A 24,756-nucleotide genomic window follows, 5' to 3' on the forward strand; every position below is an offset into this window, starting at 1 on the left:
CCGGGTTTGTACTGTGAAATGCTGATTCATCCTTGTTGTTATTAGCATTTCTTTGATAGGAAAGAAGGACATTAAAGAATACGCTGAAATGGTGGGTGTCCCCAGCCCCAGGAATAATTAAATGTCATATATATATATATATATATATATATATATATATATATATATATAAATATGGGGCCATGCATGCTTTAAAATTTAAAATTAAGTTTACAGTTTACGCCAATATGGGTCTGTCCTTCATTTGTAAATTTTCATGTACCCATTTCTTTTTATATATATTTTGCATGCATATATGACCGGCGAAATTAATTCTTGGCTTGCTTGCTATATATATATATGCTCTATTGCTCTGCTCTCTGATTCATATCAGGCGTATTAATTAATTAAGCTTTCCTCGCAGATCGATCGAGATGTGGAATAAATATATACTTCAAAATAAATCATCATAATAGATATATATGCAAGAGCAGAGATATGAAAAAAGTACACTGAATTGATAATTTTTGTGATATAAAAATAAATATTACAGGAATATATAAATAAGACTTAATTTCTTCATGGTCACTAGCTACAATCAATGGTTTGTATTAATTAATTACCTCAAAAACAAATTAAGTACAATATATATCTTTGCATCAATCTTATTTATACTAAATAATGTGAATTTATAAAATCCATATATGCATGGCAGATGAAAAAAGCTCTGCTAAAATAATGCAATTTCCAATTAAACTATGATATATTATTATTATTATTATTATTATTATTTTAAAATCGTGATCCCTGATTACATATATATATACATGGTAAAATATCTTTCAGTTTACTGTGGCCAAGCAGGAGTATATATGGAGCCCACAGTGAATAGCAGTAATGAAGATCTATCATTTATATTTACCATATTACCTTACCGGGACAAATCCTCAATATCAAATATATAGGTAAGTTACGTATTGGTCCAAAATTAATTGTATGTTTCCTAATTCCTATATATAACAGCAGAAGAATATATAATAACTTGGTATATATACAACATGCATGAGACCAAACAAGATTTATAGCTTTAATTTAAGTTGGGTATCATAATTAAATACTTTTGTTTTTATATAATATTCACATGCAGTACTAGTATATATGCACATATATATATCCATCCCCTGGCAATCTGGATTTAGAAATAAATTAAATTCCATTGATTATCAATATTAGAGCAGCTGAGCAGGAGTACAATTAATATTCAGTTCAACACACGCGCAAAAGACAACATATATAATACATGTCATCGAAGACCCCAAACGTTTATATGCCAGCATCCATACACTGTCAAATTCGATCGTCTTCTGATCATGTCGTGATCGATCTCAGAACGTTTGTCTACTTAACTCTTAATTACCAACCATATATATATATATATTCTACTTTCCAATCACACCTTATCCCATTTCTAATTTCTAACGGTTAACCACCCAAATTGCATGTCATACTTGTCGCCACATGTTTCGGACAAATCCTTAACAGCTCAACATTCAAAATATGACTTCAGATTAATTTAAGACCACGGTGCCATTGAAATCTATTTCATTCCTTCTTAGTGTTTAATCGAGATCCGAAAACGCTATAGCGCGCTATTTAGAACATTATTGCTAATAATCAGTGTTCTAAACAATTAGCTATAGCGCTGCTATAGCTTTTCCGGACCATAAACGCTAAGCTATGAGATAAAACTTTGCTAACTCATCTAGGACTGCTATAGCTATAATAGCTGACCGCTATTACCGCTATGCGCGACGCACTATTGCTACTGCTATGCTACATGGCCTTTTTTTTTTTTTTTTTTTTTTTGCAATTTATATGGGCTTCTATACTTCTATTCCTATTTCAAATGCTACATGGTCTTCTACGATAAGTATGCTAAACCAAACTATGTGCTTCTGTTTTTATTTGTGATTTATTCTTTCATTCTATATCGAGAAATATTCAAATATTAATTCTTCCTTTTGATTGTGCTTTGTATAGTTTCATTTGTAAAATTATTATCAATCGTTTCAATTGAAAGCTAATTTTAATTATTATTATAATATATAAAATATTTAAATGTGTATACTGACTTCATTTACCTTATAAAATTAATTGCTATTTGTCTATTATAATATGTAATATTATGAAGTATGAACTATTAAATAATGTTACTTTTTAGAAACTTTTTTTTTTCCTTCTTATTTGCGTAATTGATAAAAATTATAGACTTACATAAGTTGTCATTTAGTTGTTACCTCAATTCTCCAATATTGATTATGTTCATAATTAGTAGAAATACTAGTATCGTGCCTGTGCATTGCAACGAGAACATATTATAAGATTGTACATAATATAAAGAGTCTTTTTTGTTTGACATTCACACATAATTAACAAAAAATATATATTTAAATGAAAATAAAAGACGAATGAAAAAAAATGAAAATTCAAATAATAAATAACAATAAAAGAAACAACAACAAATAAAAAAATGGATCAAATATAACATGATTTTTTTTTTTGAAGTGTCATTGCGATTTAATATCTAATTTTCTTCACAAGCAAGACAGGTCATTAAACGATTTAGAGAAAAAATGATATGTAAAGAAACAAAATTGAAAAAGATATAATTAAATGATTCAAATAAGGATTTTCTCTACATATATATTCTTGATGAAAATTTCTCTACATATCATTTCTTTACACAAAAGTTCTAGATATTATTCATTTTCTCTCTCCATATCAGAAAAGATATAATTGTTTCCATAAGAACAAAGTCTGTTATTTATCTATTCACAAAAATACAATAGCCTTAAACAAAATCTCGAAAGATATGATTCACTACAGCAAAAGCAGCTTTCTACGACCGGAAAACCGATTGCAGAAAGTAAAAGCGCCGGTCACTGATAATCAATCCGGTCGCTGTAAGCATTGTCGCCTTCTGATGACGTCACTGATCACTGAATGACGTCACCCGGTAGCTGATAATGTATCTGCGACCAATTTTTTTTTACGCTATTTTTTTTGCTGACGTCAGAAAAAGGTATCTGCGACCAAAAAAACAGCCACTGATAGTTAAAACCGGTCGCAGAAAGTCTTCTGTTAGGTTTTTAGAATTTTTTATTATTATTTAAATTTGCACCATTTAATAATTGGCACGACACGTACCAACATACAAGCAAATTTAAACATAAATATCGATATATACAATACATAAATACAAAACATCGATACATACACATAATACAAGACATCGATACATAAAAAAACAGATATAAACATAAATATCGAAAAACTTATAATGTATCGATCAAACATAAACATCAAAATGTCAAGTAATGTATCGATCTAAATGTCGCATAACATAAACAGATAATCTAAATATCAAGTACCATAAACAGATAATCTAAATGTCAAGTACCATCTAAACCATGAATGTCAACAGAAACATCTGAACAAGATATAAATAACTAAACTAAGCAGTATCATCGCGGCCAACATCCAACCCCTACCCCTCGTCATTATCGCTGTCATCATCCTCGTCATCCTGAGGAGCGGGCATCGAGGCCGGCTGCGAGCCCGAACCTCTCTGTGCGGTTGTAAGAAAGTATTTTAGATAACTATGATTTAGTGTTTAGAGTTCACAATTAAAACATACTGAAATATCAAATTTCATACCGAAGAAGCTCTGAACCGAGCCTCCAATCGATTCTCTATCCTATCAATCAACCGAGCCTCCATCCTATCAAGTACCCAAGAAGATATCCTGTAGATATCTTCTTCTGTGAGATGCAGAGCTGGTGGCATAGAAGAATATGACTGTGAAGAATACGACTAAGCACTGCTAGACCCACTAAAGCGAAACATGGCTCTCGTCTTGCCTGAAACATTAAAAGTAAGACAATTAGTATTATCTAACAAAACTAAAAATAAATTTCAAATTTCAAAGAATGTTTATTTTACCTAGAGTACCGAGACCATAGTTATCGCCGTGGATATTATGATCATCAATGCCCATAGAATACCAGAGATCGCTGTTGTATTTGGGCCATATCTCTCTATCCTCTCCATACTTCTCCACCATAGCTCTCTCATATTTTAGCTACAAATTTTATAAAATATAACAATAATGTTATGTACAACAGGAACCATGATACTTTATAAAACGATTCAAAAGTATTATAACCTATGCGTTTTTAGCCTTAACATTAATGTATTCCCCCATTTTCTTTTTCTTATGGGTAGGCTGGAACAACTCATTAGACCATCTGGGTTCGTGCCTTTGTTCTTGCTGTTGTTTGAGCAATAATATTTTTCATCTATTTGACTAATTTGCAAAAACATAAAATTATTGAATTTTACGATTTCTTCTATTTTTTGAAAGATATATAGGTTCAAGTCAAATGGAATTGCATTATGGAGTTCTTAGACTGAAGAAATCCTGAAGACTTTTATCAAGAATACAAATTGTAAAATCAAATACTTGGTAAAGTAAGTTTGACGTTGTTTTAACAGAGGTAAAACGTTGGTAACGTTTGTAAAACATTGTAACGTTTTAAACCTGTCAGAAACGCTGAAGTAATAGCTTGATCAAACTCAGAAACAACTTGAAACGTTGTAACGTTTTTACAAAATGTTATAACTTTTAAGGATTGTCATAACGATAAATACAGCTGTATCAAATTCAAAATTCAAATTACAAATGTTGTAACATTTCACAAAACGTTATAACGTTTTAATTAAATCTGAGCTTCAAACAATTCATGTTTTTGATCAAGATTTTTACAGAGCCAAACCTTATGTAACGTTTTACAAACATTGTAATGTTTACTAAGCTGTCAGAAAATTAAAACTCTAAAATCGCATTTCTGAAATAAAACGTTGTAACGTTTTAGCTCACTTAGCTCATTTTTGAGTTGTTTCTATAAATAAGGCTTTGGGCTTTCTTCCAAAATATCTCAGCCGACCCTAAACTTCTCAAAAGTAATTTTCTGAGAGCTTAGCTTATTCCATTGTTGTGAGAGCTTAAAACTTCAAAAATCTCTCAAACAACCTCAAAGCCACTTCACTAATCTTGGATTAGATTAGATTAGATTATATTAGAGTGATCTATTGAGTGTTTCTCTTGAGTAGCTTGAACTAAGAGATCTTGTTCTCATCTCTTTGAGTTGGCCGTTTGATTTCCCGCTTGGTGTGTAAGGGCTCAACAGTTCACAAGTTGTAATCCTTTCGTATTGGATAATAGAAAAGTGTACCGCTTGAGGTTGCGAAGCCCCGGAGACGTAGGTCTTTGTTTTGCTGAATTCTGTTAACATCCCGTGTGTCAAATTTCTCTAAACTCATTTATTTACTTTCAATTGAAATTTAATTTCAGTTTTTGTTCAATTAGAGGTGCACTTAGTGTAACACTTGCTCCTGTTAAGAATTTGAAAGACAATTTCATTTAAAAAAAGATTATCAAGGTTAGTTCGATTAGATTCAATTGGAATGAAAATAGATTAATTTAATGAAAAACAACTTACGAAGCGTTGTTTGTGAACAAGCATGTTCAAGAACCCGTTGTGGCCCCTGAACCTTCAGCATTGGCCCTATTTGAAGCATTCCACGCACTCCGACTAGAAAAAGCGTCGCTGCACCAATAATCGACGAGTCCGGACCAGTACGTTTGCTTGATCCAGGCGTCGTAGGGGCGAGGAGCAGCCCCACGCTCCTTCCACTCAAGCATTGAATCTCCGTACGAGTGTGTTGCTGCCTTTATGCATTTATTAAGCATATCCTGCAGCCGTACGTCAGCTATCATTCTAAATGTATTCCATGCCTCAGTCAAATTTACATCAGGTGCAAACTGGTAGTGCTTCTGCAATGCATAGTTAAAAATTAATATCGTTGGATAGCTTAAAAAAAAAAAAAACTAGTAATTGTTGGAGGTTTTGTTTCATAAAATTTTACTTACCAAAAACTCTGCCTGGATAAATTCCTTATTACGATCGGAGAAATTCGTGTATCTGGAGTACGGGCCAAGATATGCTTGACGTACTTCCTGCGAAATAATTTTGGCGACCTGCTTCGTCTTCTCTGGATGCCCTGCATCAAAAGTCCTGCAAATAAAAATAATTATTACAATCACTACAATTAATGTATAATTATAACATACAAAAAATGAATATTACCTGCAACCCTCTAACCGAAGCACTGGTTGCAAACTCGGATCTTGAGGCAGCAAAATATATGCATTTGCACTGTGAACATTTCTCTGACTAGACTCTCCTTCGCCTTTCACTGGTGCCTTTTCTTTTCCTTTTCTACTCAGTGCCATATCTAGAGTTGAGATGATAAAAATATAACATGGATACGATTCACATTAGCATTGAAGCATATTATTGTAGAAAGGGACATTTTCACTACATATGCTTTATGATGCTTAAAAGTTCTAAATATAACATTTTCACTGCATTTCAACAACGCGAATTTAAAAAAAATAAATAAATTAGGATCGGTTGTTTAAAATAACCGATTCTAATAGTACTAATTAGGATCTGTTATTTGAAACAACCGATCCTAATTCTTTTTTTTTTTTGCAGTTGCAACATTATTATAATATATGCACAATTAGGATCGATTCTTTTTAATAACTGATCCCAATAGTATTAGAATCGGTTATTATAAAAAACCGATCCAAATGTGCATACATTAGGATCGAGCTTTTAAAATAACCGATTCTGATTGTTTTTAGGATCGGTTTTTTGAATTAACCGATCCTAATAACTCTTTTTTTTCATTACATTTCAACAGCTAGCGCGAATTAAAAAAAAACTATGGTAGGAGCCTAATTAACACGTACTGTGCTAGTTCTGATCAGTGTGTCACATGAAACTAATTAAATATCAAGCTGTTAATGATTAAATATACATCTGAGGGCCGTACATTGCAGCTAGGGGAGTTTGATTTGGGTGATGGCGGGGAATAGGTTATATATATATACAAAGGAGGGATCAAGTTACAACAATTTTTGAGTTACAACAAGTTACAAGAAGCATTTTTTATATTTTTAAAGTCCAAATCGTCGATCCAAACCGTTAAATGTGATATCTACAATAAAATGTGCTTGGAGACCAAATTTTACATTTTTTGGATTTTGTTTACTATTTATTAAGATGGGTACAAAATTCAATGGTATGAATTTGACTAGTTTTTGTACCCATCTTAATAAATAGTAAAAAAAAAATCTAAAAAATGTAAAATTTGGTCTCCAAGCACATTTTATTGTAGAGATCACATCTAACTGTTTGGATCGACGATTTGGACTTTGAAAATATAGAAAATACTTATTGTAACTTGTTGTAACTCAAAAATTATTGTAACTTGATCCCTCCTCATATATATAGGACTTGGCTACGGTGCTATGGGTAGCTAAGAGGCCTCCCGTGCTACGGCTCAATATTCGACTTTTCAAAATTCTAACGGTCGATCCGAACCGTTCATCTTGTTCTCCATATTAATATGTGCTTGGAGACCAAATTTTACACTTTTTGGAAATTTTTTACTATTTTTTTAGATTTATTGAAAATCGCTGTTTTTCAGACAAATCTGGACCATAAAAAACAGCGATATTCAATAAATCTAAAAATATAGTAAAAAATTTCCAAAAAATATAAAATTTGGTCTCCAAACACATATTAATATGGAGAACAAGATGAACGGTTCGGATCGACCGTTAGAATTTTGAAAAGTTGAATATTGAGCCGTAGCACGGGAGGCCTCTTAGCTACCCATAGCATATTAGCCAAATCCCATATATATATATATATATAGTTTGCAATTGCATTGATAGGGAGGGTGTAACAACCGCGATCCAAATTAATTAATGGCCCAAGCCCAAAACAAATGAAACCAAGTAGATAAAAACAAACACTAAATAACTCTAATAAGCTGCCGCTGGATCAATCAATTAATGCTTCATTATTATTATGAGGATTTCACATCATCACACACATATATATATATATATATATATATTCACATGGGCTACTGCAATTAATTGACTAGAATAATTAATGATGTAAGCACCTTTTGGGCAAATATTGTGATTATTTTGCATGACAGAGAAAATTAATTAAGGATCGATATATATATATATATATATAGTAGCTACGGCCTACGTGCTGGCGTCTGGCGTCCATGACATGCATGCGTACTTAATTAACCGAACCGAAGGATATGAAATGGCGATTTGAGTGCATAGAGCTAGCCAGAGCAACCAATGCACCACAGCTCTCCCTCCATTAATTTATAGAGTAGAGTAATAATTAATTAATTAATTAATTACCTAAATTTCATCATCGCCTTGGAAAGAAGCAAGGAGCAAGGAGCAAGGATGATGGATATTGGATAATTTATTGATTGAAGCAGATAATTAACATAACGCCTGCAGATGGATATATGATATATGGGTCATGGGGAATAGAGAATTAGAGATAGATAGAAAGATTGATAGGGTTCTGACAGCACCAATAAGATGTCAACACGTCAGGTACTCAACTAAAGTAATTATGTCATCAGTCCTTTAATCTAGCTAGCTAATCAATCAATGTTTTAAGTAGACTAGAGTAGGCACTGATTTCAATGGAACAGAGAGGGAGCATAGGGAGAGGTGCAACTGCAACTGCAACTGCAACTGCAACTGCAGCCAGTCGCTCATACTCGACCCATGACCCATGGCCCATGGCCCCTGGCCCATGGGTATCTCTTTCTCGTGGGTATTATGTCTCATATTCGATCGGAAGGAAAGCAAATTAATGTCAGACCCATCACCCATCGGTCATACCACTATTCGATTTCATCCTATCATAATTAAAATATTATGAAAACAAAAAGTAAATTGAGTTTGGACAGAACAATTTTCTCCATGTAATCAATAATCTAATTATTGCTTTCAAAATAGCGACTCTTTCATTTTTACATATAACGATTATTTAATTGTGATAATCATTTGGTGTGTATAACTAATACAAAAATAAGCGAGGATAAAAGTACTTTTGGACGACGATATCTTCGTAGATTCTCATATTGATAATCCTGATATGTTCAAAAATAGTAATTTTTGTTAGTGTATTCTTGGAAATATTCACTTTATATCTACACTAATATTGGCTTATTTTTGTAGTATATATTAATTTACCGAGTTATCTAATAACTAGAAATTTGTTTTTCATTATTATTCTAAACTAATCAAAATTATGATAATAGTTGTGTAAAGCATAATAATATCAAAAAGTCTAGCTAATAGTTGCGACTTCGGTAGTATTTGATATCAACTTCAAAATTTATTGGATAGGTTTCAAAAAGCAAATGAAAACCGATCAATATAATTTACCAGTGATGTGTTTATATACAAAATTTATAATTTATAAAATTATTTTAGTATCAAATCAAACGGTAAAAATAATAATGAAAAATGAGTACATTAAAATTAATTTAAAAAACTCTATCATTTGATCACTTAATTTGATACTATATTAATTAAAAAATTTATTAATTTTTTATGTAAATACATCACTCAAGAATTATATAGATTTTTGAATTTGTTTTTCAAAACTAATTCGATAAATATTGAAGTTAATAGTATTTAGAATGAAATACCATTGATATTACCGTAGCCGAACTATATATGGAAATAAATTAAAAAATAATAAAAGATGGCAGTGAAGTATGCGGCCCACAAGCAGCTAGCCATGGATGAGGGGTCCGGATCCCCTAAAGTAACTCAATCTTTGGGTTTTGGATCGAAACCATTCAATTCGAATCCGTCGATCGATATTGCTTCAGGGTTCAAATTCACGTCTTGGGATATGTGCGCTCCACTTCGGATAGATCATCTCAGATTCGAATCGGACGGTCCTGATTTAAAACCCAAAGGTTGGGTTACTTCACTGTATCTGAATTCCATGGATGAGCAGGAGGACGCTACAGTGCGAGCGAAATATGACTGTTGGTTCGAATCTTATTGGAGGTAGTACTTAATTAATTAGCAAATATTAATTAAAGTGAGGCCCATAATGGTTTCCGTCTATTACCACTAGTGGAAAAACTGGAATCAGGATCGGCTATATGAAACAACCGATACTAATACCTATCTGGATCGATTTTCTTAAAACCACCGATCGTAAAAACTATTTAGATCGGTACTTTTGGTCAACCGATCCTAATTTATGAACTATTAGGATCGGGTTTTTGTTAGAACTGATCCTGATAGTATCAGGATCGGTTTTTTGAAACAACCGATCCTAATAGTTCATAAATTAGGATCAGTTGTTTGTCAAAATCAAACCTGATAGTATCAGGATTGGTTTTTTGAAGCAACCGATCCTAATAGTTCATAAATTAGGATCAGTTGTTTGTCACAACCGATCCTAATAGTTCATTAATTAGGATTAGTTGTTTGTCAAAACCAATCCTAATACTATCAGGATCGGTTCTAACAATAAACTGATCCTAATAGTTCATAAATTAGGATCGATTGTTTATAACAACCGATCCTAATAGTGCATATTAGAAATGAAAAATTGGAGAATAACATGAAAATGAAAATGTAAAATTAGAGACCGGTAGATCAGCAAGTCTGGACTGATACAAGGACCAAATAGCAAAAGTGATTACACCAGCATGTAGAGCATTAAAAAATACACATAATTGACACAAATTTCAATTTATTTGGATTTTTTACAGTTAGTTGTGAATTTCCAAAGTTGCAGCTTTCGAAAAAATTTTAAACATCCGTAACTTTGGCTAGGAAAGTCGAATTTGGGCGTATGATCACTTTTTGAAAATGGGAGGACGAGACGGTTCCAATTTTGCCCCGGTGGTATACTGGACATCGTTGCATCAGAAGCATCAGAATTTCAAAAAAACGTCGCTTAATGCCTCAAAAATTCAGTTTAAGTTTTCGTTCAACGGTAGGCATACAATGATCTGTATTTTGTTTATAAATGTCGTTTGGTTTTTTTTTATAAACTCATTTTTTTATAATATATGTATATATAATATAATATATGTATATGTATATATAATATAATATAATATATGTATATATAATATATGTATATGTATATATAAAATGATATTGATAATTATTAAAATGATATTGATAAAATTTATATCAAAATATAATGGTAGAACATTTTTATTGTATTATTAAATAATTTTGACAAATTAAATTGTATAGTTGAACATGTATGTTGCATCAATGACTTATGTCAAACATGTATGACCATAGAACATCAACTCTTGTTGGGTTTAATGAAGGAACAAAGACAAATGTCGTCCGTTGGTCGATCAAAACCGTTTAAATTAAATAGCACTGCATTTATTGTCTTGCATCCAATTTTGATCAAAATTTGTTTTTAGTAACCCATCCATCTAATTGACCGAAAATTGAAGCATCGTATGGCCATAAACACTTCGTGTTGGATCGAAGATCATACATAATAAAATTTTCGAACTTTTAGGTTGGTTACGTTCAATGATCTCTCTTGATCATTTTAAAACAGATTTATAATGATTTCACTGCAGATCGACCGTTAATTTCTCGCGTGAAAATGAATGGTCTAAAATATTTTCTAAATTTGAAGGGGCATATAATCATGGAAGTCTATAAAAAATAACATGTAAAGTATTATTTGGCTATATAAGATGTTAAAAAAAAAATTTGAATTTTTTTCATATGTATTGCTGTACATGCATTGTGTGATTAGTAAATACCAAACTTTCATACCGTCCGATAAGTGAAAAACGGTTCTGATTAGATAATATCTCTGTTTAGATAATTACCATTAGGATCGGTTGTATAAAGAACTGATCCTAATGTATGCACTATTAGGATCGGTTCTTTATAATAATCGATCCTAATTCTACAAAAAAATGATGGTTTTGCAAAAAAAAAAAAAGAATTAGGATCGGTTGTTTGAAACAACCGATCCTAATTTTTTTTTGCAGAACCAACTTTAAAAAAAAGGAATTAGGATCGGTTGTTTAAAATAACCGATCCTAAAAACAATCAGGATCGGTTATTTCGAAATAACCGATCCTGATAACTCACTGAGGAGGGTTCTTATTTTCTTTTTGTGCCTCTCATTTTCAACTTAGCGTCTCTCTCTCTGTGTCTCCGTCTCTCCCTCTCAAATCCTCAGACCTCCGTGTCTCTCTCTCTGTCTCTGTCTCTCCCTCTCCTCCGTGTCTCTCTCTCTCTCTCTTTGTCTCCCTCTCAAAGCCGAGCCTCTCGCACCTCCGGCTCAATTGTGTTAGTTTTTAATTTTTTTATTGTTTCAAAAATTAATTAATGGTATTTGTATATTGTTTTACAGTCTTGAGGACATCTCACTCAAGTTACTTAATCATCCGGCCGATCAACTATCACGGTATTAGCTTTATCTAATTTTCTCATTATTATACTTTTAAAACACTTTTTTTTTTGTATTTTTCATTGAAAAATGTTTTTCCATCTAATTGTTTCCTTTGTTTTTTATTTTTCGGGTCTTTTCTAATCTCAAGTGATGTGATTGCAAAAGAGGTAATTTTTTTTTTATTGTTGTGCTTTACATTAATTGCATAAATGTGTGTTAATTAAAGAAATATCTCAATCAGTCACTTGTATGTTTGTTAATAAAAATTTTTGGATTTAAATTTCTTGTTATAATATGTAATGCATTATAATCTGGATTCACAAAATACTGGTTCTGGAAAAAAAAAAATTTAGGATCGGTTGTTTCAAAAAACCGATCCTAATAGTACTATTAGGATCGGTTGTTTCAAACAACCGATCCTAATTGTTTTTTTGTTTTGTTTTTTTTGCAGAACCAAAATTAAAAAAAAAGGAATTAGAATCAGTTGTTTCAAATAACCGATCCTACTATATATTAATATGGATAGGTTTTTTAATATAACCGATCCAGATTAGCCAAATCCATATGTAAATATATAAATATATTGAATAGTAAAAATTTGTTGAGATGACACGTCTAATGCAGAATGGAGTTGTTGCTGGTATTTTGGCGCATCCAAACCGATTATAAGAATAAGTGTATTGTACATGTAAATTAGAAGGTGATAGATGATATATGTTGCCTCTAGGCTCTAGCACATGCAGGAATATAATACAGCAGAAGCAGAATAGGCCCACTTGACAGATGTAGGACTCCACAGAATAATTAAGCGTATACGTACGATCAGATCTGAATTCAATTCAATTTCCGAGAGGGGAGAGGGGAGAGGGAAGAACCATATATATTTTTTTTTTCATATTTAGAATTAGAGAGGACCACAACCACAACCAGCTTCCTCAATCCTCTCTCTCCTCACACCAATAAAAAGAAATACATAAAATCTAAATGGGATGATTCATGATTGATGGCATATTGCTCAACTTAATTCATTACAAGTGTTTGGAATTTTGGATATATATATATGTTGCATTCTTTTGGGAAATTAATTCCATGCAATCAGCGACTACTCACTCAGTCAAAATAGCTTTCCGCAATTTAATTTATTGTTCGTATTGTAAGTAATTAATATTGTCTTTATTCAGAAAATCAATTTTTATCTAGCTAGCTAGTGATCACAAAATACAATATATAATCTCGATTTAGTTTGCCAGTGTTTGTAGTATAATTTGAGACATTGGAAATTTGAAAAGAAAATTTGTGTTTAATTGTCTTGTACATGTGGGAAGAAATTAAACAAGAAAAGTATTATGCTATTGTTACAGGGTGCGATATGCAATTAAAGCTGAAGTATTATACTAGTGAGTAGAGCTAGAGATGATCCGATCCGTGATAGATCGATGAGATGCATGAGATGATTCAATTCAATATATAAACCGATCGATCCGATCCGATCCGTTTTTTCCGGTGGGACCCTCTTTCTTAATTAAGCTTAGATCGACTGCATTGCATTGCATTGCATGTTTAAAATCACCTCCCTTCCCTAGCCTCCTCTTCTTCTCTCTCCAGGTTTCAAAGCATTCAACCAGATTTTATTAATTTGGTGCCACAATATCACACAACTAACTACTCGATCTCCACATTTGAAAACCCAACATCTCTTTCTCTAGCTCTAGCTCTAGCTCTAGCTCTCTGTTCTGTGAGAGAATGAGGAAGGAGAGGCAGAGGCAGTGGCAGTGGAACCGGTCTATATCGACAAGAGATAGAGATATCACTGCCTCCGGTTGCATGGGTGGCATGCTCCATTACTTTGATTTTCACCATCTTCTCTTCAATGGATGCCATGCCAGTGCTCGCATGCCTTCCAACTCAGTTACTCATTCAGACTTGACAAATCCTGAAACTAGTACAAAAGGTAAAATTAATTTTCTTTTCTGCACATGTAAATATAGTATACCGGCCCATATCTATGTAATTAATTTCTTTTCTCTGAGATAAAATAGTTTCATGCGCTTAATTAGGTCTTGAGGCACCCAGAAATAGCCTGGAGGGAGGAGAAGATCTAGGCCAAGCAAAGGCCTTATCTTCGTCATTCGTTGAAGACGGGTACTTTGAGATACCAGTAAGTTATTTTCATGTAATTAATTTGTGCTACGTAAATGATCTGACTTAATTATATTCCTTGTGAGGTCATTAATTTAATTAATTGTACTCAAAATTTCAGTAATCTTAATTAAAGTGAAGTAATAAGTATGTTTCATTTGAAAATTTGAATTTATTTGATTTAAGAGAATCTTTTATTAGATTTCAATTTTGAACACAGTAAATGTAATGTTATTGTAGTCTCGGTGCAGTGTTCTTATTGCCTTAATTTCTTTTAATTAATTTGTGTAAATCAGGTGGGAGTGCAATTAGCTCCGGCTTTTGACATATTACCTACCAAGATAATGAAGCACAGAAGACAACTCTCCGTTTTAGAAGATGATGAAGAACGGCGCATCTCGCAAACACCTGAGACACCGCGCACTCCTAGTCTTGTTGCTCGGTTGATGGGCATTGATGGGCTGCCTGATTCAGCTCCATCTCCACCGGCAACTGCCCGACAAAAGAAACTGACTGAATTCACAAAAAATCAACTTAAGAAGAGAGAACTGAGAAGTAGCAAACTACATGAGCATAAGAAAGAACCAAGGCAACCATTAAGAAGTATAAATTCCAATGCAAGATTTAGTGATGTGGGCACTCGGTCATTGCCCGACACTCCTCGCGCTTCTTCTGATCGGTCATGGGATGTCGATGCAAGGCTCTCTCTTCAAATACATCGAGAAAATCCAAACTCCAATATTTCAAATTCATGTCACTCAAATGTACCGGTTGGTGAATACTCATTACCACCATCACCAACACATTACACAATGAAGCCCCGGAGAAAGTACCAAGACGAGAATAGGAGCCCGAGGAGTAGAGACTATGCTGCGAAAGAGATTGTCAAGCAGATGAAGGAGAGTATCACTAATAGACGAGAAAATTGTTGCGAGGATGGCAATTCTAAGCCAAAAAGATCAATTGCAAGAGGGGTTCAGAAAAACGATCGGAGCAGCCTACTCAAACCGGCACTGGCACCAGCTAAGGCTAATGTTTTACCGCCAACGCAACCTGTTTCTGCACCTCCGAGTAAAATAACTGAATTTGAAATCAAGGCTAAATTGCAGGATCACATCCCCAATTTGCAAGCATTGGCAAAGCCAGTACGGGTGAAACCATCGCGATCCCCACCTCCTCCACCAGTACCAGCAGGAGGAACTGGCAAGTGCAACAAAGGAACCAATGAGCGCTTCACGGCACGGTTCAAAAAGCCGACTCCACCGGCATCTGGTTCCCTGGTTACTGGAACTGGAGATAAGAATATTTCCATTGTAATAGAGAAGAGTGAGCTCACGCCTAAACTCATGAGGTCCCCACAGGTAGTTAATGTTTAGCATCTTTTAATCAGTAATTGTTATAGTAATATAATGGACCAGTTTACATTAATGCATTGTCTAAGGCTAAGCATAGATTTGTTGATTAATTATTTTTAAATTTTCAGCTAAAGAAAGATGAGACCACATCTAATTCGCTACAACCAAAGATTCCAAAGTCATGCCGTACACTGCCAGATCAAGACCTGGAATTCAAATACATACGATCCATACTATACAGAGGTGGCTTCATGGGTCCCAGCCATGTTGCAAAACGCTACTCGCCATCGCTACCAATAGACCCGATTGTGTTCCACCAGCTTGAGGTGGAGCTCCCAGTGGATGAATCGAGATACCACAGCAGCACCATGCGGTACCGATGGAACAGGAAACTCCTCTTCCACCTCGTAGAAGAGCTATTAAGCGATCTCCTAAATTGCACCAGCAGGAACATTGGTCCCGGTCCTCCCGGATATCATGACAAGTGTACCGCCATCAAAAAAAGCTATGAACTAGGCAGCGGCGCACAACTGCTGAGAAAACTATGGAGACAGATAGACATGATACCGTCTGCCAACTGCGAATACCTAGGCGACATCGACGCACTGGTGGCAGTTGACATGCCGGTGAACAACATACGTGAGCTGACACGTCACGCGGCGATTGTGGATGAGGCGAGTGACTTGGCAGCTGAGGTGGAGCGGGAGATACTGGATGAGCTTATTGGAGAAACCGCGGCATCTCTTTCTGATCTGTCATCAGTTTAATTTGTCTCTCTCTAGCTCTAGCATGCAGCTGATTAACGCAGGTACCAAGGATGACGTGTGATGACGTAAGGGTATCTCAACGGAAACGGCGGGCGCTCAAATTGATGGTCTAAGGATGGGTCATGCGTCATGGGTGATGGGTCTGGTCACACTTCTCACTTCTCTTCTCAGTCTCACCACCCTTTTTGAATTCTCTCTCTCTCTCTCTCATCAAATCAAGACAAGATGCTAAAGATTAATAGCTCCACCACGTGGCCGGCAACTAGTTTTGCTTCATTGTTTTACTGTTGTAAATATTTTATTTTATTTTATATTATCGTTTGCGTTGTCCCCCTCCCCTATAATCGAATATATATATATGTGTGTGTGTGTGTTAGTCTTCTATTCTATGTGCATGTATCATAAATTCAAACTCGATCGATTTAACTATATATATATATATATATACATTTGAGATTGATTAATTAATATCCGGCCCTGCTAATTAAGTTGGATACTGTTCTTTTTTCCCTGCCATATATCTTTGGGTTGGTACTTGGTAGCAGTAAATTTGTAAATTTGAAATTTTTGGTGATTAAACAATTTACTATTTAAACTTTTTCTTGGACTGGCGCACGGCACGGCACCAACTGACCAACATCATGTGATGCTATTAATTTTGAAACGAATAATTTCTTAAATATGGAATAGCAACTTTCATCCAGACCCTGACCCTGCAGATCAGATTTGACAGAAGAATGGCATGGCTAGATCTTTTAGCAAATTTAATTGACTAATTAAAGACGTTAAATTTCCACTATCCATTTCATTTCTTGTATGTTCATTTTATAAATAGATCCTTATGTCTATAGAAGCCTTTGCCATAAATATATATCTCAAAAAGGAGAAATTAACGCATGCAAATATATAACTTGGAGGAGCATGACTGCAAAATATATAGGAGTTCATTTCTTGTATGTTCATTTTATAAATAGATCCTTATGTCTATAGAAGCATTTGCCATAAATATATATCTCAAAAAGGAGAAACTAACGCATGCAAATATATAACTTGGAGGAGCATGACTGCAAAATATATAGGAGACCGAGATGGTGCGGTGCCTACTGCCTACTGCATGCCTAGCTTATTATATAATATTTTGAAATGATCTCCTTGTTGAAGACAAATTAAAGTAGCTAGCTAGGGTTGGTTATTTACAACTTACAAGTGTACGTCTACAGATCGATGTAGTTAAATTGTCCATTTGTGATGGGCCATGACGCGTCTGTAGTTTTGTTTGGAGGTTGTAGTAGCTTTTGTCGGGCAATTTTATTCCTCTTTCGATTCTCTGCATGCTCAATTGTAAATATTTATTTAATTTAGTTTGTTTCTTTTCTTGTACTATATATATTAACTATGGCTAGCTATTATGTACTTTTCAGTTATCTACTTGCAATTCATTTTTAACCCTGATCCATTTTGAAAAACTACTGTTCCATTTACAACTTGTCTAATTAATTTGTTGGTTACACAAGAATGATAATTGGGATCTACGCTTAATAATTGCATTTAAACACACACACACATATCGGACGTACAGTAGTAAAAACATAATCATGCACATTCATTAATTTGATCAGTCAACTTCTCTGTCCTAGCTTGCTAAATTTATATACGATAAGACGACTACTCCGTATCATCTTTTCAGCACTGATAATACATACATTAAAATTTGTTCTGTGCAAATCTAAATATATAAATCCTTCTTAAAAATAATTATTATATCCATCGGATTTGATGTTGCTATTGTGATTAACAAAACGCACAGAATGAAAATGCGCAAACTAATTATTTTTTATTTTTCTCCTCTGATTTTATGTTTATGGGCCTTTTTGTTATCCGGCCTAAATCCATGGAGGAATGAAGGCCTGGATGTAGAAAGTAAAAGGAATATTTCTAATAGGGCCCCCAATTTGATCCCAAATATTGCTTTGGTTTGGATGGCCCATGCAAATTCTTGATTCATTTTGCCTCTGTCTATCTAATTAATTAAAGTCGTATATATATATATATGCACCCCAATTTTTTCCTTTTTTCACATTAATGATCGTTTCTAGTACAAAACCAACTGATACTTTTTGAAATGGGAAGCCAATGCCCAATAATAGTCCAAAGTGCGAATGACATATATACCCAATTAAGCACCGGTAAAGATGAGACTTGAGACTTGAGAGGAGAGAAGGTTCGTTGGCACGTGTGAGATCTAGTAACACTAGTCACTACTCACTACTCACTAGGTTTGGTAGTCACGTGCATTACCCTACGACCTACGGGTCTAACCACGCGCGGCAACAAGCCTCACACCTCAAAAGTTACTACCAAAAATAAATAAAACAAAAACTAATCACGGATACCAACTTGGCAAATAAAATAATTAAACAATATATTTTTGCTCTGTATGGGTATTTATTTTGTAAGGACGGTTAAAATGCCATCTTCCATTATGCCTTCATTTTTTAAATCTTAAATTATAAATATTAAAATAAAACCGTTAAATGTGATCTATATTATTAATTTTCTCTATATGCTCATAAAACATTATCATATTTCAATTTTGTTTTTATGTGAATTAATAAGTTGAAAAATCAACGTCTAGAAATTACCCACATTAATTAGTACATTTTTTACAATCTCTTAATGACAACCAAAACAAAGCTGAAATGTCGTAATATTTTACATGTGTATAGATAAAATGATGTGGATCATATCCAACGGTTTTATTTTGACTTTTAAGTTTTAAATTTTTAGTTATTAAAATTTTTAAAAATTGAGGCATGATGGAGGCACCAAAAATGGAGGCATTTGAACCCTCTTATTTTTTTGGCTCATTGTAAAAGATTTGTAGTTATCTTTTTGCCAAGGCTTTTGTAGGCAAATATTGTGAATAGTTATGTTGCACTCGTCTGCTGTCTGCTGAATATTCTGCTATCTACAATATAGAACACCTTGTAACATATTGAAATGAATTAAAAAAAAAAAATCAAGTTTCAGTACATGTTAAATTTTGCTGTGGAATTTAAGAGACTTGTTCTTCTTCTTGCTTTTATTTTTATTTTTATTTATAGAAAGACTTGTTCTTCTTTACTCTATCTTCTAATTTAGAAGATAGGTTAATTTGGAGATGGTCCCAACATGATTCCTTTACTGTACAGTTTTTCTATAAATTGTTACAATTTGGAGGTTTTCCAAATTCTGACTACAAATATATATGGGCATCCCATTTACCTCTGAAAATTAAAGTGTTCTTATGGCTGTTAAAAAGAGATAAACTTCTCACCAAAACCAACCTAAGAGAAAAAGGTTGGCCTGGGGAGGTCACATGTGTATTCTGTTCTGCACCTGAAAGTGCAGACCATCTGTTTGTAGAATGTTCCTATGTTCAATGTATTTGGAACTGGATTGCTTCCTATAATAACTTTGTTTTTACTGGTGTTAATTTAGATGACCTTTGGTTAATTGAAGCAAGTATACCGTTGAAAGATAAGCATACCCTATTTTTGCTGCTTGCCTCTGTCCTTTGGACAATATGGTTAGAGAGAAATAGGGTTTGTTTTAATCCTACAGCCCCCTTACCGATTAAAACGATAGGTGCTAAGGTTATCTCCTTAGCACATTTATGGTGCACTTCTATTCCTAAAAACTCTTTATTTAAATTAAGTCTAATGATGCCATCTGATCTTAAGGATCTCCCAGACCAAGTTCCGATGGAAGAGTCAGACAGCCTGGACACTGCTCATACAGTGGACCTGCTGCTGTCTCTGGCTGATGCACCTCACAATACTCCTCGGGATGGTGGCAATGGCAACCACCTAAGTCCAACGTCTGGAGACGACCACAATGAAGATGATGATGTAGATTGGGAGGCCTTGGAGTAGTGTCTATTATCAGTTTCTATTTTTTGTATGTTTTGGATAGTCTTTTTATGCTTTCTTCTTCTGATTTGTATGCATGGGCTGTATTTACTACATTTTAAACTGTTCTGTTGTATGACTTTTTACTTCTGACTTTGGTCTCCATTTTGGATACCATGTTATGAAGTATTTTGAGTTTCATATATGAAATCGGTGGTAATCCCACTACTTATCAAAAAAAAAAAAGAACTTTCAAAAACGTATCCGCGGTTCGCATATATATCATCAGTCCACATTCACATATTAAAAATACATTCAACAAATTATTCAATGCGAAGATTGATTCAGATTGAAACACCACCTAATTTATTGAATTTTCATTTGAAAGAAATATGATAAGATAATAACAATTGGATGCATCTTCTTAATTACTCATTCAATATAAATTTTATTATTTAAAAGTTCTTAATAAATGATCTTCCGGAACCAAATAATAAATGTATTATTTTCGTTTAGATTTTAAAATTTTAAAAATAAATATAAATATGGGATGGACCCCGAATCCTTCACCTTATAAATTCAATTTCGGATCTTATTAATTAGGATTTGATCCGAATTAACCCAATACAGTCAAGTTAAATTAAAGTTGGTTGAGAATTACACATATATATATATATATACCACGTACGTCGTTACACATGCATCCTCAACTTGTAGTACATGCAAACGAGCACAGGAGCTGTTTGGTGAAGAGAGTTCGATACGATCACATGCAAAATTAACTTACTTACCCCATTCTCTCTCTCTCTCTCTCTCTCTCTCTCTCTCTATATATATATATATAATAACCATGCACCTCCCTATCTTCTCCACATTACCAAGTTGTTGACAGTTAGATAGCTCTACGTACGTACAATTTTCTCAAGGAGATAGTTAAGTGAAAACACGTACGTAGAGATAGCTAGAAGGAAAATAATAAGAAAGCAATATAATGCCAACAAAGGTGTCCGTTGCACAACGGGTTGAAGTCGTAGCGCAAAGCGGCAACGAATCAATACCGACGGAATACGTGAGACCGGTGGAAGAACGGCAAGAACTGGGCGATGCCCTAGAGGAGGTGAAGAAACTGCAGGCTGCTGATGGGGTCCCACTCCCACAGATACCAGTGGTTGACATAAAAGGGTTTGAGTCAGACAACCATGAGACGAAAATGGCATGTGTAGAGTCTGTCAAAAAGGCAGCCGAGGAGTGGGGCGTGATGCACATTGCCAATCACGGTATACCTGAGGATCTGCTGGAGAAGGTGCGGGAGGTCGGCAAAAAGTTTTTTGATCTGCCAATGGAGCAGAAGGAGCAGTATGCGAATGACCAGGCATCGGGAAAGATTCAGGGTTACGGCAGCAAGCTAGCAAACAATGCGAGCGGGCGGCTTGAGTGGGAGGATTACTTCTTCCACCTCATGTACCCGTTCGACAAGATTGATTTGTCCACATGGCCCAGGGATCCTAAAGATTATATGTAATTATATTAATTGTAACTCTATTAGCTAGTACTTTAATTTCCTATCAATCTCATCATGCAGTTATATATATATATATATATATGCATGCAGAGAGGTGACAAAGCAATTTGGCGAGCAATTGAGGAGCGTTGCGAGCAAGATGTTATCTATCCTCTCCATTGGACTTAAACTAGAAGCAGGGAAGCTGGAGCAAGAACTTGGAGGCCAAGAAGAGCTCCTGATGCAAGTAAAGATAAATTACTACCCAAAGTGCCCCCAGCCAGATTTAGCACTTGGTGTAGAGGCCCACACTGATATTAGTTCCTTGACTTTTATCCTCCACAATGGCGTTCCTGGCCTTCAGGTAAATTCATTAATGCATGCATGTGAATATGTGATCTAATTTATTATATATCTTCATGCATGCATGATGCATGTGAATATATATGTGATCTTCAGGTGTTTAAAGAAAAGCGATGGATCACAGCCCCTTGCATCCCTGACACGTTGATCGTCCACATAGGTGACACCTTGGAGATCATGAGCAATGGTAAGTATAAGAGCATCCTACACCGTGGCCTCGTCAACAAGGAAAAGGTGCGCATCTCCTGGGCTGTGTTTTGTGAACCGCCAAAGGATAAGGTTGTGCTCAGGCCACTTGAGGAAATAGTGACAGACGAAACACCACCAAAATTCACGCCACGCACCTTTGCAGAACACATTCAGCAAAAGCTATTCAACAAAAATCACCTGGCTGCAGCCGCCGCAGCAGAACCAAAAGCACCAGATCATATTTGAAGTAATGAATTAATAAGAATTAATTATATAATTGAGTTTTGAGTTTAATTTATATATATATATATATATATATATATATATATATATATGTAGCACTTTTGGGGATGCAGTACCGGTGGAGCAGCTGGTAGACCTTAATAAATTGAGTTGGCTCAAATTTATTTTCTTTTACATGGCCCGATCACCTTAATTAATTGGACATTAATTCGATCGATCTGGTTCTAAATTCTAATAACTAATTACTAGCTAGCATGCATGCATGCATGATATATATTCTCGTCTCGTCTCCACCCGGCCGGCCCAAACAGAAAAGGCCCATATGAAATCTCTCATATGGGCCCAACCAGAGAAATTAATTAATGCCTACGGTATTACCGGCTGGGTCTATCTAATCTCTATATTGATTGCATCTGGGATCAGAAAATTAAGCTTCTTAATTCCATTTGTACGTACATATATATATATATTAATTAACAAATAGGGAGGGAGCAAGACATCAATCGGCCACATTGAGCAGATTTATTCGTCTGATTCTTATGTTCATTGAATATTAAAAAAAAAAAGAAAAAAAAAAAGTTAATTCGACATCCAAACATTCAGTTATCGAACAAAATTCGGATTAATTGATGCAACATAGAAAAAAATATCGTCAAAAATGATAACAAATCGAGAAAATTAAGATCAAATCATCCATCTAGTTGAGAATCGACCCATCTTGGTGAGAACCGGCACAAAAATCTTAATTTTAATCTTATGGTCTCTTTTGCTTCTCCCACTTGGCTCATGAAGTACTTCGTCTCTAAACTAATGAACATAAATTTGTTTTATTCTTCTCCGCTGAATCCAAAACTTTCTACTATAATAACCAATTAAGAATTATTACAATATAATATAAAGAAGCAGCTAATAGTCCCCGGACTCCAATCTCTTAAAAATCTTCAGATATTTTCAAATATCTTGTAAACTAATAGAGCCAAATCGGTAAACTTCAATACTAAATCCTGTAAATCAATTCAACAAATCCCATCAACATAAAAAAATTCTAATTTCTATATGGTCCCCAATAACTTTCACTTTAACCTCCACTTTAACTGCTTTGACTAGGACCACTTTCAGACTTTCGACCACAACCACATCTAGAAGATCTCTAACAATTTTTCAAAACTAATAACTAACCATGACCACTTCAAAATTATGTAAACAGATGTATGTAAAAAAAAATTGAAATTGTTTTTCAAATATCCTTCTAGATGCTACTTTTAATTATTTTAAATTCTGTAAACTTTATCACATAACTCTATAGATAGTTTCGTTAAATCCTATGAACGGTAAAAAAAATTCAAATTTTAAATTTTTTTCAAAACTTTATTTTTTTTTAAATTTGTATTTAAATGTTACTTTCAATTGTTTTGAATTTTGTAAACCTGATCACCTAACTTTGTAGACAATTTCATTGAATACTATAAGCCGGTAAAAAAATTCAAATTTTATTTATTTTTTCAATATATTTTTTTAAATTTGCATCTAGAAGCTACTTTTAATTGTTTTGAACTTTATAAACCTTATCACATAAATTTGTACACAATTTCATTGAATACTATAAACCAGCAAAAAAAAATCAAATTTTATTTTTTTTCAAAATTTTAGTTTTGCTAAATTCTACATCTATATGCTTCTTGCAATTATTTTGAAACTCCATAATATAGATAATATATACTCTTAAAAGGTCACTGACCAAGGTAATTAGCAGGAACACTAATTACCGCGATAAGGTTAGTATGTGGATTAAAAGATTGTTAAGTTTTACAAACCACCTGACACGAGATGTCATTTTAATCACATAGATACATGTTCTAGGAACATGGTATTTGACAGACCCCGAATGAAACA

General features: G+C 34.0%; 3 protein-coding genes across 4 annotated transcripts; 2 read left to right on the forward strand and 1 right to left on the reverse strand.

Moving 5' to 3' along the window:
* Positions 1–5,426: 5,426 nt before the first annotated feature.
* On the reverse strand, positions 5,427–6,351 carry LOC144562216 (uncharacterized). Its single transcript, XM_078311399.1, has 3 exons — positions 6,189–6,351; positions 5,972–6,116; positions 5,427–5,875 (listed from the first exon to the last, which is right to left on the reverse strand). Exons 1-3 carry the CDS (start codon positions 6,332–6,334, stop codon positions 5,567–5,569), a joined length of 600 nt encoding a protein of 199 aa, XP_078167525.1. The 5' UTR covers positions 6,335–6,351; the 3' UTR covers positions 5,427–5,566.
* Positions 6,352–14,152: 7,801 nt separating this feature from the next.
* LOC144561466 (uncharacterized) lies at positions 14,153–16,800 on the forward strand. Of its 2 annotated transcripts, none has more exons than XM_078310423.1 (4): positions 14,153–14,367; positions 14,474–14,574; positions 14,852–15,919; positions 16,039–16,800. In XM_078310423.1, exons 1-4 carry the CDS (start codon positions 14,160–14,162, stop codon positions 16,675–16,677), a joined length of 2,016 nt encoding a protein of 671 aa, XP_078166549.1. In that variant the 5' UTR covers positions 14,153–14,159; the 3' UTR covers positions 16,678–16,800. The 2 variants fall into 2 exon arrangements, with proteins under 2 accessions (XP_078166549.1, XP_078166550.1); XM_078310424.1 differs by having other exon boundaries at positions 14,852–15,916.
* Positions 16,801–21,451: 4,651 nt separating this feature from the next.
* On the forward strand, positions 21,452–22,901 carry LOC144561987 (leucoanthocyanidin dioxygenase-like). The gene is made up of 3 exons (XM_078311100.1): positions 21,452–22,085; positions 22,180–22,432; positions 22,528–22,901. Exons 1-3 carry the CDS (start codon positions 21,559–21,561, stop codon positions 22,864–22,866), a joined length of 1,119 nt encoding a protein of 372 aa, XP_078167226.1. The 5' UTR covers positions 21,452–21,558; the 3' UTR covers positions 22,867–22,901.
* The last annotated feature ends 1,855 nt before the right edge of the window (positions 22,902–24,756 follow it).

The sequence above is a fragment of the Carex rostrata genome, chromosome 11 (genome assembly GCF_964058835.1).
Source record: "Carex rostrata chromosome 11, lpCarRost1.2, whole genome shotgun sequence".
Taxonomy (NCBI): domain Eukaryota; kingdom Viridiplantae; phylum Streptophyta; class Magnoliopsida; order Poales; family Cyperaceae; genus Carex; species Carex rostrata.

Excerpts from the sequence above, each read along its gene's own strand:
- LOC144561987 (XM_078311100.1), top strand. The coding sequence starts at position 21,559 with ATGCCAACAAAGGTGTCCGTTGCACAACGGGTTGAAGTCGTAGCGCAA. Across the intron at positions 22,086-22,179 it reads AGGGATCCTAAAGATTATAT|AGAGGTGACAAAGCAATTTG; the intron begins GTAATTATATTA and ends ATATGCATGCAG. Across the intron at positions 22,433-22,527 it reads ATGGCGTTCCTGGCCTTCAG|GTGTTTAAAGAAAAGCGATG; the intron begins GTAAATTCATTA and ends TGTGATCTTCAG.
- LOC144562216 (XM_078311399.1), bottom strand. The coding sequence starts at position 6,334 with ATGGCACTGAGTAGAAAAGGAAAAGAAAAGGCACCAGTGAAAGGCGAA. Across the intron at positions 6,117-6,188 it reads CTTCGGTTAGAGGGTTGCAG|GACTTTTGATGCAGGGCATC; the intron begins GTAATATTCATT and ends TTTTATTTGCAG. Across the intron at positions 5,876-5,971 it reads TTATCCAGGCAGAGTTTTTG|AAGCACTACCAGTTTGCACC; the intron begins GTAAGTAAAATT and ends TATGCATTGCAG.
- LOC144561466 (XM_078310423.1), top strand. The coding sequence starts at position 14,160 with ATGAGGAAGGAGAGGCAGAGGCAGTGGCAGTGGAACCGGTCTATATCG. Across the intron at positions 14,575-14,851 it reads ACGGGTACTTTGAGATACCA|GTGGGAGTGCAATTAGCTCC; the intron begins GTAAGTTATTTT and ends TGTGTAAATCAG. Across the intron at positions 15,920-16,038 it reads TCATGAGGTCCCCACAGGTA|CTAAAGAAAGATGAGACCAC; the intron begins GTTAATGTTTAG and ends TTAAATTTTCAG.